The sequence below is a fragment of the Malaclemys terrapin genome, chromosome 5, assembly GCF_027887155.1.
Source record: "Malaclemys terrapin pileata isolate rMalTer1 chromosome 5, rMalTer1.hap1, whole genome shotgun sequence".
In the NCBI taxonomy this organism is placed as follows: domain Eukaryota; kingdom Metazoa; phylum Chordata; order Testudines; family Emydidae; genus Malaclemys; species Malaclemys terrapin.
This window is the reverse complement of record NC_071509.1, coordinates 135,765,551-135,780,631: the sequence shown is the minus strand read 5'-3', so window position 1 is coordinate 135,780,631 and position 15,081 is coordinate 135,765,551. Positions and strand designations below refer to the sequence as shown.

At 46.3% G+C, this 15,081-nt stretch overlaps 1 protein-coding gene across 2 annotated transcripts in view; it reads right to left on the bottom strand.

The window, feature by feature from the left end:
* Positions 1-13,111, bottom strand: part of CENPC (centromere protein C) — a 68,359-nt gene extending 55,248 nt beyond the window's left edge. For both annotated transcript variants that reach the window (XM_054031082.1, XM_054031083.1), the window contains exons 1-4: positions 12,997-13,111; positions 3,711-3,757; positions 2,088-2,152; positions 1,672-1,769 (exon numbers count right to left, since the gene is read on the bottom strand). In XM_054031082.1, coding sequence (XP_053887057.1) covers positions 1,672-1,769; positions 2,088-2,152; positions 3,711-3,757; positions 12,997-13,011 — 225 coding nt within the window. In that variant the 5' untranslated portion in view covers positions 13,012-13,111. The remainder of the gene's footprint in view (positions 1-1,671; positions 1,770-2,087; positions 2,153-3,710; positions 3,758-12,996) is intronic.
* Between the last annotated feature and the right edge of the window lie 1,970 nt (positions 13,112-15,081).

Here is a 15,081-nt window from a genome sequence, read left to right as displayed (position 1 = left end):
AATGTAATTAAAGATCGTGATTTAAATTAAAAAAATCAATAATAAACTTTTAAGTCATGATTTTTATCAACCCCGGAGTAAAATAAGGAATACCTCCTTACTCAGTGGTGTTGTAAGGATAAACTGATTAATATCTGTAAAGCAACTGGATAGGATGTTGACAGGGGCCATATAAACGTCTAAGTAGACCACATACATACAGAAGCACTTGTTCTGATAAATATAGGACCCCTACAATGAGCTGTCTTAGTTGAAAACCTGAAATATGCAGAATAGTGGTAACAAACTATGGGTATGTCTACACTGCAATAAAAAAAACCCCAGGGCACTGAGTCTGAGACTCAGGTCAATTGACTTAGGCTTGCAATGCTCGGGCTGCAGGGCTAAAATTTGCAGTGTAGACATTCAGGCTCAGGCTAGAGCCCAGGCTCCGAGACCCACCCTCCTTGCAGGGTTTCAGAGGCTAGACTCGAGCCTGAACATCTAGACTGCAATTTTTTGGCCTGCAGACCAAGCTCCATGAGCCCAAGTCACCTGATGCGAGCCGGCTGCGGGTCTTTTATTGCAGTATAGACGTACCCCAAGAGACTGCAGCTTGACCCCTTTGGTAGCAGAGACTACCCAGGCAGGTGCAATCACAGGGCAAAGACTCTGTTTCAATGAAGCCAGCTAGGAAGTGAATTACTCAACCTCTTACAAACAACTGAAGATTATGAGCTAACAAGCTCCTTTTATTCAAGCGTCATCCTTCAATGCCTCAATTATACTACTTCCATTTGATTGCTGGGAAGAACACCACTAAGAAAGATCTAACAAACACAACTGAATTCTCTTGCACTAGGGCACAAGCTAACCAGCAGTGGGAGGGCAAGGAATCATTCATTGCTTTTTGCAGCAGTGGGAGTTTTAATTGTAAAGGTTTAGTGGGACCAACAGCTGAAGCTGGGAGGGTGACAAGAGAAGCACATGTTCAAGGGAAGTTTGAACCTGAGAGACTACCAGGGAAAGTTATCAGGAATGAAAGCTGAGTAAGCTATTATGAGAAAAAGGATGAGGCAGGGAGACAGACAACCTTTGTTAGAGAATATGCCCAAATTGTTTTAACATGACAACTGAGGAAAATAATGTTATCAACTGTTACAGTAGAGCAGCAGTTCTCAAACTGTGAGTCGGGACCCCAAAGTGGGTCAGGACCCCCTTTGAATGGGGTCGCCAGGGCTGGCTTAGACTTGCTGGGCCCAGGGTTGAATCCCAAGCCCCACTGCCCAGGGGCAAAGCCAAAGCCCGAGGGCTTCAGCTCTGTGCGGCAGGGTTCAGATTGCAGGCACCATGCCTGGGGCTGAAGCCCTTGACGTACAGCTTTGGCCCCCCTGCCCAGAGCAGTGGGGCTCGGGCTTTGGCCCCCCCACCTGGGGCAGTAAGGCTTGGGCAGCCTCAGGCTTCAGTCCCCCCCTCCTGTGGTCATGTAGTAATTTTTGTTGTCAGAAGGGGATCACGGTGCGATGAGGTTTGAGAACCCCTGCAGTAGAGGGCTAAATTATGCCACAAATATAAAGAAAATGTACAGATTGTATACATCAAGAGGTACATGTATAAAACTCTGTCCAATGGGAACAAAAGGGAAACTGTTCCCCACACCAAACAGTTACATAGTTATATTAACAAACTGACCTCTTTGCTCAGTAATAAATCCTCCTTTTGCTTTAAAATGACAGGGGTTGAGCAATGTGTTATGCTTGGAGAATTTATTGTCGAATCACTAACACAATCTAAAAAGAAAAAAGTAAACGTAACGAGATAAATGGAATAGTACATAGCTTGCATGTTTTCAAAAATATTATTTACTCAGAATTAATGAGAAAATATCCAGTCAACAGGGAAAGATAGAGTTTATGTAACAGGTTATAGTGCAGTTTCTGTGCATTTTTAGAAAGATCATTGCATTTTTTTGCATTACGCTATAGACCTGCTACATGAAAAATCAAACCGCTTATATAACTACTTCTTTTCCACTAGGTGAAATTAAGGAGAGTGTTACGACTTGCTCATAAAAAGATAAATCAAACAGACAAAAGTTTGAAGCTTACTTTCAAAACAATCTCGTATAATTTTCAGTACATTTTGGCCTGGCTGTACATTAATCTGTTGTTTTCTAGAGGGAAAAAGGAAAAAATACATTGAATGAATCATTTGCAGTAAAAAGTTACCTACTTTAAATTTGCACGTAGCCTGTTTATCTCAGCAGATGCAGCAGCAAACACTATGCTTACCGTTACATAATGGTTGACAGTGCAATCACTATTTACATTAGTTCATAACTTCCTGTAAACTTTCCATTTACTGTGCTTAGTTTTCTTCATGGAGTGTTTTGATTGGGTTTTTTTGTTTTTGTTTTTGTTTTTTTTTTGAAAATTCAAGGGAAAACAGCTCAACCAATGTTGATTGTTAGGGGAATGAAGGAATGTCTTCTTCCCACAGAACAAAATTTACAACTTTTTTCCTAAACTGCCATACAGGTAAAATGGTTTGAAAATGAAAGGTGAAATCTGGCATGAGAGCAGCCCTCATTGCGTATCACTGACTAGTGGATAGGAAGAAATTGTTTTTTTATATGAATAAGTTACAAGGTTTTAAAAATCAGATATTAGGCAAGCAGGGTAGATTTTTTCACTAAGCTAATAAAGTGTGCACCTAAAAATGGACTCCCAGCATATGTATGTGTGACTTAGACGCATAGTAAAATAACAAGGTATTACTACAAATTGGCAGGGACAACTGCAAATAGGGAAATGGCTCCTGCAGAAACTAAGGTGTGAAGGGGCTGAATAAGGTCCCCAGTGGAATTTGCAATGGAGGAACAGATTGAGGAACAACTCCTGCAGACTGTTAAAGTGCACAAAGGCCAATGAAGCATACCTGAAAATTCTGTGAAATGCTTTACCTAGCTGGTGGGGTGCACAATTATAACCCCATCCACACTGGAAGCTAGGATAGATGGGGAACGGAAACAGAAATTTCCCTCCATCAAGTAACAACCAGTGAAAGCACAGCAGGTTGGTCCCTGAAGTGAGCACTGAGCTTCTTGCTCCAGAACTGCCTGCATCCACCCCCTTCCAGTAGCTCTTTGACAAATAGCTTGGTAAGAGAGGCCTGCAAGTCCTTCACCCTCACCACCAAGATCTCTATCCAACCTGGGGTGGCTGAAATCAATGCTCTGAAAAGATCCTGGGGCCTGAGGAGGGAGTATCAACAGGCCCTACCTTCACTCAACCTCTTACCCAGAGGCAAATCAAAGGGTTGCTGGATGGGGTAATGCAGTAGCTAATAAGCAAAAAGCAAGATTAAGGTTGTGTACACAACCTAAACACTGGCATTAACTGACTTCTGAGTGACCAACCATGCACTCGCTTTTCAATGTCCACCTCAAATATTCTATTTAACTGAGGATTGCTCAACTGTCCATGACATCCAAGAGAGAAAAAAAATGAGATGCTTCCAGTATAGCTACACTTCAGTAGTTAACATCTTAACTTCCACATAGCCACATCACACAAATAAAAGCAAAACACTAAGCAAATTTGATAACCAATTTAAAGGGATATAGCTGATAGACTGCAATTATGATATTATTCTGATATAAACCAACATAACTTTCACAAGTAGTCAGTGTCTAAGAATTAAAATTTAAAATGCAAGCACAAATTAATTACCCTCCTCCGCTGCAGAATCTTGCTCTGTAGTCATTTTTTAAATGATTCTGTTAAAAAACAAAAGTCAATTTCTTGTTATCAAACATGATACTACTTGGAAAAGAAAAGAAATGGAAATTAATTTAACTAATTCTCGTTCCCCGAGTACATCAGTCCAGAGGATTCCCAGGCTTTGGTTTTGTGCTGGTGTGAAACAGGTAGGAATTCCCTTAGCTGATGCTTTTTGGCCCTCTACAGTACTGGTAGCTGTGCCCACACATGTATACCAATAGCCAGTAACTCAGCTTACCTCTAAAATAGGGGTGTAAAGCATCCAGACAGCATGATTTAATTACATGGCACACATGACATTCAGGGTCTCCAGAATCTAAGCTTTCACTTTAAAATTTTCTGGTCATCATGACTGCAGGGATAATTTTTCTAAATGAACCACGAATGTAACTGATGCAGTCATGTCTCCCTGAGTCTGCAGACTGCCTGAAACAATGACTCAAACGGGTGAACTCCCATGTCTTCTATCAATCTGATTGGAGCATCACCTTAATGTTGACACTGAAGTGTCATTTAAATAGTTTAATTGAGAAGGTCCCGAAAGTGTGGGGCGCATCCCCCTAAGAGGGCATGGAGGAACATTTGGAGGGGCGCAGCGCACCAGCCCCAGCTCCTGACCCCACCCCCAGTCCTGCTCCCAGCCTCGGCCCCGCCCCCAGTCCGGGCCGCAGCTGCATTCCCAGCCAGGATAGGGAAGAGAAAGAGCCTGCCTTCTTCACAGCGCCTATCAGGCCAGGTCAGGAGACAGGAGATATGGGGAGAGAGACAGCATGGGGTTGCTGGGGGGGGGTCACAGACGGGGGCTCATAAGGGCTAGTGGAGGAGGGCAGACTGGGACAAGGGATGAATAGGAATGGAGGTGCAGGGCCATAGGGGGGAGGGAGGTGCAGAGCTACAGGGGGAAGGCTGTGTGGGGGCACAGACACACATGGAGACAGGAGATGCAGGGACACATGGAGATATAGGATGGGGACTGGCTGAGGGGGTGCAGGGACACATGGGCAGAGGGGGAGGGGGTGCAGAGATACAGGGGGAAAGGGAGATGGCTGAGTAGTAGCACAGAGACACATGGAAACAGGGGCAGATGTGCCTGACTGAAGGGAGAGGCTAGGGGTCAGCCAGGGTCTACATGGGGACACTCCCTAATAATTCCTCCAGGCCCTCCCAAAAAACCTGCTCCATACTTTTTCCACCCATATCCAACAACCCTTCAAGTTTACACCCAGGCTCCTTCCCACCAATTACTTCCCTCTCCCTCAGCTCCTCTGTTACCCCGGACTCCCCCAAGCCTTTGCACTGCTTCTGAGGGGTGCAGGAAATACAGTTCTGTACTGTAGTTTAAATGACTTATTACACTCAGAGTTCTGTATTAATATGCCTAGTAAGGAATCTATTTGTCATAAAACATTTCCTGAATCCTTTTTGTTGTCTGTATTGTTAGACATGCTTGCTGGCAATTATTTTGAAAATTACCGAAAGAATTGTATGCAGAATTAAAATATTGTGTGCAGAATTTTTAATTTTGCACAGAATTCCCCCAGCAGCATTTAGTGGATGGAATGGAGAAGGGGAGGGGAGTGATGCTCATTGGGCTGGGAACTAAGAGTTGCTGCAGAGAAAAGAACAGGGAAGACTCTCAAACTGGGAAGGAAGAGAGAAACGGGGAAATGAGGATGGGAAAGAAATAAAAGGCAGAAATAGCAGCAGGTTTCAAGGGGAGCTTATTTTCTCACTGATGATTAATGCAACAATAAAGCACCGAACAAATATAATCTTCTCTCGAGCTATATAAATCTCCTGCTGGCATCAGTGAATTCTACTGTGTATTGTGGAGAGTGCATAGTTCTGAATTTATACCATAATTAAAACAGAATTCAGCCTTCTCCTCCAATTGAATCTGGTGCCCTGCTCTAGAACATTCCTACCTAGGTCCTTTTTAAGCAAGAAGCAATGGCTACAAACAGTATTTCAACACGGTTCTTTTGGTAAGAGAGGCAAACACACACACACACACACACACACACACACACGAGTTTGATGGCTTTATTCCACTAATAAGTCCTTGGGGTTTTTAACCTTAAACTTGTAACATGGCTAGGATGGGCATGCAGGCCACTGAAGAAAATTGCCAGAATATTCTTATGATTAACAACACATAGATATATTGTCATGGCTCTGGTCCTGCAGTTCTTCTGTGTTGTCTTCAGCACAATTTGTATTGAGTCAGCTCTTGTGATGCCATTAGATTTTGAGGCTTAAGGCAGAGTAGTCAGAGTCTGGTTGAGATGAGAAGCTTCTTCATCAAAGGTGAAGCAACAATGGTATATTAGAGAGCTACTGGATAGTTCACTACCTCGGAGCACTTAGGTTGGAGCTGTCACAGCTTTAGTAGAGCGCCTCTTCTTGGCCACACACCAGACTGTTGATAAATCCCCTATCTAGCCCACGCTTTCTAAGAGCTGCAACAATGTTACCCATTGCCCAGTCCCTAGAACCAGCAGGGGCCCCTCAATGTTTAATGTTAAGACAGTTACAGAGTCATGTTAACACCTTGATTCCATCTAAATGAACACAAGTCCCTTCGTCCTGGATCAGCCTCTTCAGGTGATCCCAGACACTTACCAGGTCACTTTATTGATAGGTGATCTCTCCTCTGATAAGTCAGTTCTCCTGGACAGTAGTCAGCCAATTTTTTAGATTGATTCAATGTCAATGGGAAAGCCCTTAAATCAAGGACCATCTATTGTTAGCCCTTTGCCATCAACCTTTGGAATTTAAGTCCAGCATGGAGGTAACAGGACAACAGAGAAGGTAAAAAACACATCACAAATGGAGTCTGCAGTCTGATATAGATACATATAAAAAGACCCCAATATCAAACAGAGTAGATTGCACATACTGATCCCCCAAATTGTCACAGGAGCAAAGTCCCAGTGCTAATGCACAAAAAGCTATTCAAACGAGAGATTTTTAGCTTGTATGAAGATACAAACTGTTTCAAGACAAGCTTCAAAATGGCACTGCTGGGATTATGCCAACCTGAATAATGCCACTGCAGAGTACCCAAGCACTCCGCAGAGAAACGACAGGTTTGTACTTTGAGGTAGACAACTTTGAAAACAGTTCAGATCAGCCTCAGGACAGCTTTTAGCAGAGCGTCTCTCAGAGGACCTAAGATAGAATTTCAGGTATTCCTGTCTAAACCTAATGGGGTCCTTGATAACATCTGCTGGCACATCCAACACTCAACGCCACACTATATTCGACTCCCAGGCACTGAATACAGCTCTCATGCCTAGACGTGACTGAATGCGAAACTGCACTCAGTGGACACTTTAATGCCTCTGAACTTCCATTCTTCCACCAGCTAGACAGGAACAAGGATGACATCTTGTGAAGAACTAACCAGAGCAGCCACGCATCAAGACAAATCCAAAAGGCTCTGCAGTGAAGAATACATCAAAGCCACCACTTAACATGAAGCAATCTTCCTCAAGCATCAAAACCCAATGACAGTACAAGAGCTGATTCAAAGCAAATAGCGATCATGTCAATGGAGAAACAACTGCAGGACCAGAGCCTTGACCACAAACCTATTCGCTGGCTATGACACCAGGCAACAACGAACCCCCAGGACCATACTGTCAAGAAAAGCAGTAGCAGAGAAGTCATGGAGGTCCAGATCAATTAAACCAATATACACATGGATCAAGAACAAGTTACAAGTTATCTCCCAAATAAGAATGGGTGACTAGAATGCTATTAATCTAATGCATGGAACAAAATCTGGTAAATTCAGAGAGTAGGAACTAGCAGCAAAGGTGCAGATCCAGCAGGGAGTTCCATTGCTTGAACATGGTCAGAAAGATACCAGTTGGGAAGGATGTAGAGGGAGCGGAGATACAACAGTCAAAATCTCCATACTGATTTATGATAACTGATAACCTCGTTATCTCCATACTGATTTATACCTGCCTCTGGAAATTTCCATTACTTGCATCTGAAGAAGTGAGGTTCTTACCCACGAAAGCTTATGCTCCCAATACTTCTGTTAGTCTTAAAGGTGCCACAGGACCCTCTGTTGCTTTTTACAGATTCAGACTAACATGGCTACCCCTCTGATACCTGACATCATGCAAGGCACTGCATTTAGCCGTATGGAATGGAAATCTATCAACCTCATGAAGAAACTTGCACAAATACAGACAGATATCATCTTCCTTTCCAAATACAAACGGATGGACATCATACCAAATGGACTGAAGGTGAAAAATCCATTGCTATCTACATACTGCACAGACCACAGTGAGAGATTATGCCATACACTATCAAAGAAACTGAGGAACCACCTGATCAGCATCCTATACAGCAAACAGGAAAACATTAAGAAAGAGCTCTCCAACCTGGAGACTTTCATAAATAACCAACCCTCCACACAAATGGACTTTACTAAAATAAGACAGGAGATCTACATTACACACTTCACCTCTCTACAAAGGAAAAAAGACCGTAAGCTGTCTAAAATCCTACCTGCCACATGGGGCCACAACAGGGGTACCCCTAACTCACCCAGCAATATCGTCAATTTATCCAGCTACACACTCAACCCAGCAGAAGAGTCTGTCCTATCTCGGGGACTCTCTTTTTGCCCCAGCACTCCCACGAACATGATACAGTTCTGCAGTGATCTGGAAGCCTACTTTCGCCACCTCCGACTCAAAGAATACTTTCAAGATAACACTGAACAGCACACTGATACACAGATACCCTCCCACCAACAACACAGGAAGAGGAACTCCACATGGACTCCTCCTGAGGGTCGAAATGACAGTCTGGACCTATACATAGAATGCTTCCGCCGACGTGCACAGGCAGAAATTGTGGAAAAACAACATTGCTTGCTCATAACCTAAGCCGTGCAGAACGCAATGCCATCCACACCCTCAGAAACCACCCTAACATTATCATCAAAGATGCTGATAAAGGAGGTGCTGTTGTCATCATGAACAGGTCTGACTACCAGGAGGAGGCTGCCAGACAACTCTCCAATACCAAATTCTACAGGCCACTTTCCTCAGATCCCACTGAGGAATACACTAGGAAACTGCACCATCTACTCAGGACACTCCCTACACTAACACAGGAACAAATCAACATACCCTTAGAGCCCCGACCGGGGTTATTCTATCTACTACCCAAGATCCACAAACCTGGAAATCCTGGACGCCCCATCGTCTCGGGCATTGGCACTCTCACTGAAGGACTGTCTGGATATGTGGACTCCCTACTCAGACCCTACGCCACCAGTACTCCCAGCTATCTCCGTGACAACACTGATTTCCTGAGAAAACTACAATGCATTGGTGACCTCCCAGAAAACACCATCCTAGCCACCATGGATGTAGAGGCTCTCTACACAAACATCCCACACACAGATGGAATACAAGCTGTCAGGAACAGTATCCCTGATGATGACACAGCACAGCTTGTTGCTGAGCTCTGTGACTTTATCCTCACGCACAATTATTTCAAATTTGGTGACAATATATAACTCCAGACCAGTGGCACTGCTATGGGCACCCGCATGGCCCCACAATATGCCAACATTTTTATGGCTGACCTGGAACAACGCTTCCTCAGCTCTCATCCACTCACGCCCCTTCTCTATCTACGCTACATTGATGACATCTTCATCACCTGGACGGAGATGGAGGAGACCCTGGAAGAATTCCACCATGATTTCAACAGCTTCCACCCCACCATCAACCTCAGCCTGGACCAATCTACATGGGAGATCCACTTCCTAGACACCACAGTACAAATAAGCGATGGCCACGTTAACACCAGCCTATACCGAAAACCCACCGACCGCTACGCCTACCTTCATGCCTCCAGCTTCCACCCTGGACACACCACACGATCCATCGTCTACAGCCAAGCGCTGAGGTACAACAACATCTGCTCCAACCCCTCAGACAGAGACCAACACCTACAAGATCTTCATCAAGCATTCTCAAAACTACGATACCCACACAAGGAAATAGAGAAACAAATCAACAGAGCCAGACGTGTACCCAGAAGCCTCCTGCTACAAGACAGGCCCAAAAAAGAAACCAACAGAACTCCACTGGCCATCACCTGCAGTCCTCAGCTTAAACCTCTCCAACGCATCATCAGTGATCTACAACCCATCCTGGACAATGATCCCTCGCTTTCACAGACCTTGGGAGGCAGGCCAGTCCTCGCCCACAGACAACCTGCCAACCTTAAGCATATTCTCACCGCACCATAACAACTCTAACTCAGGAACCAACCCATGCAACAAACCTCGATGCCAACTCTGCCCACATATCTACACCAGCAACACCATCACAGGACCTAACCAGATCAGCTACAACATCACCAGCTCATTCACCTGCACGTCCACCAATGTTATATATGCCATCATGTGCCAGCAATGTCCCTCTACTATGTACATTGGCCAAACTGGACAGTCACTACGCAAGAGGATAAATGGACACAAGTCAGATATCAGGAATGGCAATCTACAAAAACCTGTAGGAGAACACTTCAACCTCCCTAGCCACACAATAGCAGATGTAAAGGTAGCCATCTTACAGCAAAAAAACTTCAGGACCAGACTCCAAAGAGAAACTGCTGAGCTCCAGTTCATTTGCAAATTTGACACCATCAGATCAGGATTAAACAAAGACTGTGAATGGCTATCCAACTACAGAAGCAGTTTCTCCTCCCTTGGTGTTCACACCTCAACTGCTAGCAGAGCACCTCACCCTCACTGATTGAACTAACCTGGTTATCTCCAGACTGATTTATACCTGCCTCTGGAAAATTTCCATTACTTGCATCTGAGGTTCTAAGAAGTGAGGTTCTTACCCACGAAAGCTTATGCTCCCAATACTTCTGTTAGTCTTAAAGGTGCCACAGGACCCTCTGTCGCTTTTTACAGATTCAGACTAACACGGCTACCCCTCTGATACTTAACAGTCAAAATGTGATTCTGAGTGTACAGCTACTGGTAACTCAAAGCCATCTTTAAGATCTGGAGCAGATCCCACTTGTTATCACATGAGAAGCAGAAGACTGAAGAGTTACAAGCCTATGGATATGGTATTGCTTGAGAAAATTTTACTTGTTGCTAGTTCTGTTTCTCATAGTCCTTAGAAGGCCATGTCTAGGACCTGCTACCAGAAAATGGAGACGGGAATATTTAACATTTATGAGACTCTCCAACAGCTGAGGAAAACTGCCTGAGAAACTTTAAACACAATAGCACAAAGTTCACACAAAATCCAACTAAGTTTGATAGGAAATCATGTATTGCATTGTGGAAGCCTGCTTAACAACAGTGTTGTGGTGAGACAGCAAGTTTAAAACACATATGTAATACACATGGTAGAACAAGCTATTGGTAATTAATCTACAAACTCTTAAGTAAAAAGCATTTGTCTGCATCTCAGAATGATTACTCAGACTGACCTACAGAAGTCACCTTTAAAAATGAACTGCAACGGATTTTTTTTTTTTTAATTTAAATTTTTTTTTAGTTGATCCCATTTTTTGCTTCTTCATGAATCATTTGCTTAAAAAAGGACTAAATATTAGTTTAGCCAAAAAAAGGTTTGCTTCTGTTTTCTTTATTTAGCCTGAGAAATATTAGGGATGTCTATCCTGACCTGCCCTGAAATTGCTGGAGAACTAGTTGGTAAACTCAAATGTGTATGAAAACCTCTCACACCTTAACTAAAGAATTGGGAATTCTGGAACTTCAGGAAAGACTTTCTTTCTCATAAATGTTTTTTTTAAGTCATCATTAAAAATCTATTCAATTTAAACTGCTGAGCTTTCAGTCCTTTGTGATGTCATAATCCCACTGGTTCTTCTACATAGTTCCAGACCTGAATTTCTAATATTTAAAATAAGTACATCATAAAGAAGCATCATAAAGAACACAGACTTCTTTCCCCTCTTTGCAGGTCACCATTAACAAGTCAACATTTGCCATAATATACCAGTTACCATAGTTATTTCCTATTATAACTACATAGGAAAACTTCTCCAATAACCCTAATGCACAGTAACTGCTGGGAATTGTTGAGTTTAATGAGGATCCTGCTGTAGCAGGGAATACTAGAAAACAGATTATCAAGTACATTAAGATGTCTGGATGATAGGCACTTCCTAAACATCCCCTTGTGTGAGACAAAGAGCCCCAGCACAGGAGACTTAGGGCTTGTCTACACTATCGCGCGGGGTCAATCTAAGATATGTAACTTCAGCTAAGTGAATAGCACAGCTGAAGTTGACATACTTAAATCTACTTACCGCAGTGTCTTTACAGCGGTAAGTCAACAGCCGACGCTCTCCCATCGACTCTGCTTGCACTTCTTGTTCTGATGGAGTAGCGGAGTCGACGGGAGAGCACTCACCGGTCGATTTACCAAGACGTGATAAATCAACCCCCGCTGGATCAATCGCTGCCCGTCAATCCAGCAGGTAGTGCAGACAAGCTCTAAGAAGCCAGGAAAATCTACCTGGCTTGCAACATGCAGCCGCCATCACACAGGGCAGCATCAGCCCACTTGCAACAGGAAGGAGACCGCAGGCAAGATGGGCTGGCCTGTGCCACAGGTAGAGTGGACAGCACACACCACCTTAACACCTACATGTGATTGGCTCTGCCCACTGTTGTATGCTTAGACAGTCAGCTCCATAGGGCACGGGGGGGGCAAGCTTTGTATCCATACAGTGCCTAGCACAATGGGGCCCTGGCCTATGACCGGGGCACTTGGGCGCTACTGTAATACACCTAAATATCTACCCCGGGGAGGGGGCTCCTGGGCGCTACCGTAACCCACCTAAGAAATAACTACCCCCAGAGGGGCTCCTGGGCACTACCGTAATCCACCTAAGAAATAACTACCCCCCGGGGGGATTCTGGGCGCTACTGTAAAATACTTAAGAAATAACTACCCCCAGTGGGATTCCTGGTCACTACCGTAACCCACCTAAGAAATAATTCCCCCCAGTGGGATTCCTGGTCACTACCGTAACCCACCTAAGAAACATTCACCTCCCCAACCCCGCCCGGCATCCTGCCCCGGAAACCACCCCCCGCCCCGCGGCCTCAGCCCAGACCAAGGCGGGAGGGGGGGGGGCGCCAGCAGTAACCAGGCTCGGGCCGAGGCACCCCCAGCCCCTCCCCCCGCTCTCTCACCAGCGGCTCCGCCATGTCGGCGCCAGCGCTCCCTCAGGCCCGCGCCGCTGCCGCTCCCGCTCCCGGTCCAGATCGCGCCCGCGCCCGCGCGCGCCGCCCGTCTCCGCTCCGGCTATTTGAAAACTCGGGGCTCCTCCGCTGCGCACGCGCTCCCGCCGAGGGAGGGGATGGGGAACGCTCATTGGTTAACGGGGGCGTGCGTCAGAGCGAACCGTTCCCGCCTCACCCCCTGCCGGTGGGGGCCGCGCCTGCGCACGAGACTCTGTTTCCCACCGAGTCGGCGGCCCTAGGCGGGAGGGGTCAGAGTAGAGCCAGGGAGCAACGTCGCACACCCGCCCCCCCGCGGCCCCGCCCTCCGCGCGCCCCCGCCCCTCGGCACACCTGCCCGTATCCCCGCCCCCAGGCACACCTGCCCGCCCCCCGCGCGCTCCCGTGCGTCCCTCCGCCCCGCAGGCACATCCTCACGTATCCCCACCCTCCGCGCGCGCCCCCGCCCCCAGGTACCCCGCCGTCCGCGCGCCCCCGTGCATCGCCCCCCACCCCCCCAGTCACATCCTCGCCTATCCCCGCGCGCGCATCTGCCCCCCAGACCCCCATTCTGTCCGGCCCGCGCACACACGCCTCGCCCCCTTGTACACCCAGCCCTGCCGCCTGGGCACACCTCGCCCCCCCCCCAGCCGGCCCCCCACACCTCGCCCCCCACGCAGTCTCCCTCCCACTCAGGACTCAGCACCTTTGCCCACCCAGGCTTTGTTTCATTGTGTGCCCACCCCGCACGCCTCCGCCCTTCCCTACCCCTGAACCACCCACTTACCCTACCCACCCAGTGCCCGTGCATGCTGTCACCTCCCGCCACGCCTCGCTGCCTCCCCCAGACACCAGCCTCCCCCACTCCATCCTCCTACCACACAGCCCTCACTCCGACCTGTGCCCACCCTTTCAAACACATGCCACTTCCTTGCCTGCTCTCACCCACCCGTTTTTACTCACACTTGGCCGCTTTCGCACACCGTGCTATCCCACGCCCTGCTCTTGTGCATTCATATACCATCCCTTTGCAAGCTCCTAGACATACACCCCACTCACCCTCTTGTTGCATCAGCCACGCTAAGCTAGTCTGTCATGAACGCGCAGCCCCTCATGCCTTCGCTCTGAGCCGTGTGGTAAATAGTAAACGATCGCAGCAAGTAATGTGGCAGAGCCAAGGCTAGAATCCCGGCGTCTTAGACCCACAGCCAATGCCTGACCCCCTCAATCAGTGGTTTACAGACCAGCTGTAGAATCTCTGGGGTGCTGAGTCAGCCCCCTGGAGAAATGTGGTTAATAGACTGGTTTTCATCTGTAGAACCCAAAGCAGTTCACAAAGGTGGGTACAGTTGGTATGGCAACACCCATTTTTTCCATGTTCTCTGTGTGTGTGTATATATATATATATATATATACATCTTCCTACTGTATTTTCCACTGCATGCATCTGATGAAGCAGGTTTTAACCCACGAAAGCTTATGCCCAAATAAATGTGTTAGTTTCTAAGGTGCCACAAGTACTCCTTGTTATTCTCTAAAGATACAGTACTCGCTGTGCAAGATTCTCACTCCTGCATATTGGCTGCCTAACATGGGACAGGTGCTATTCTAGCTTTGAGGCCCATGTTTTTATTATTATTTGTTTTGTTAAGGGCTGTAAAATGCGTGTCTCATTTTCTGGGTGCCCAGCTCTGGATACAAGGGCCTGACTTTTTAGGAGCGCTGAGCACCCCTCACTCAAATGGAGATTCATTGAAGCTGCTGGTGCTTAGCTCTGCTAAAATCTAGGCTGTTGGTGCCAGAGGTGAGCACCTAAAAATTGAAGAATCAGAGGCCCTTTTTGAAAATGTGTCCCATAGAAATTGGAGGGACAGGGAAGATCTGTCATTTGACCATTCTGGTCCCTTTTTGGCAACAAGCTGCATAGTCTGCTTATGGCAGAAGCCACATGCTCCAGCTGTTCATCCATTCCAGCTGTGTACTACTGAGTACATTCTCTTTACTAGTGTACCTCTCTTGAGGTCAGGCCTGGCTTATTTTTAAATTCACAGTCTAACA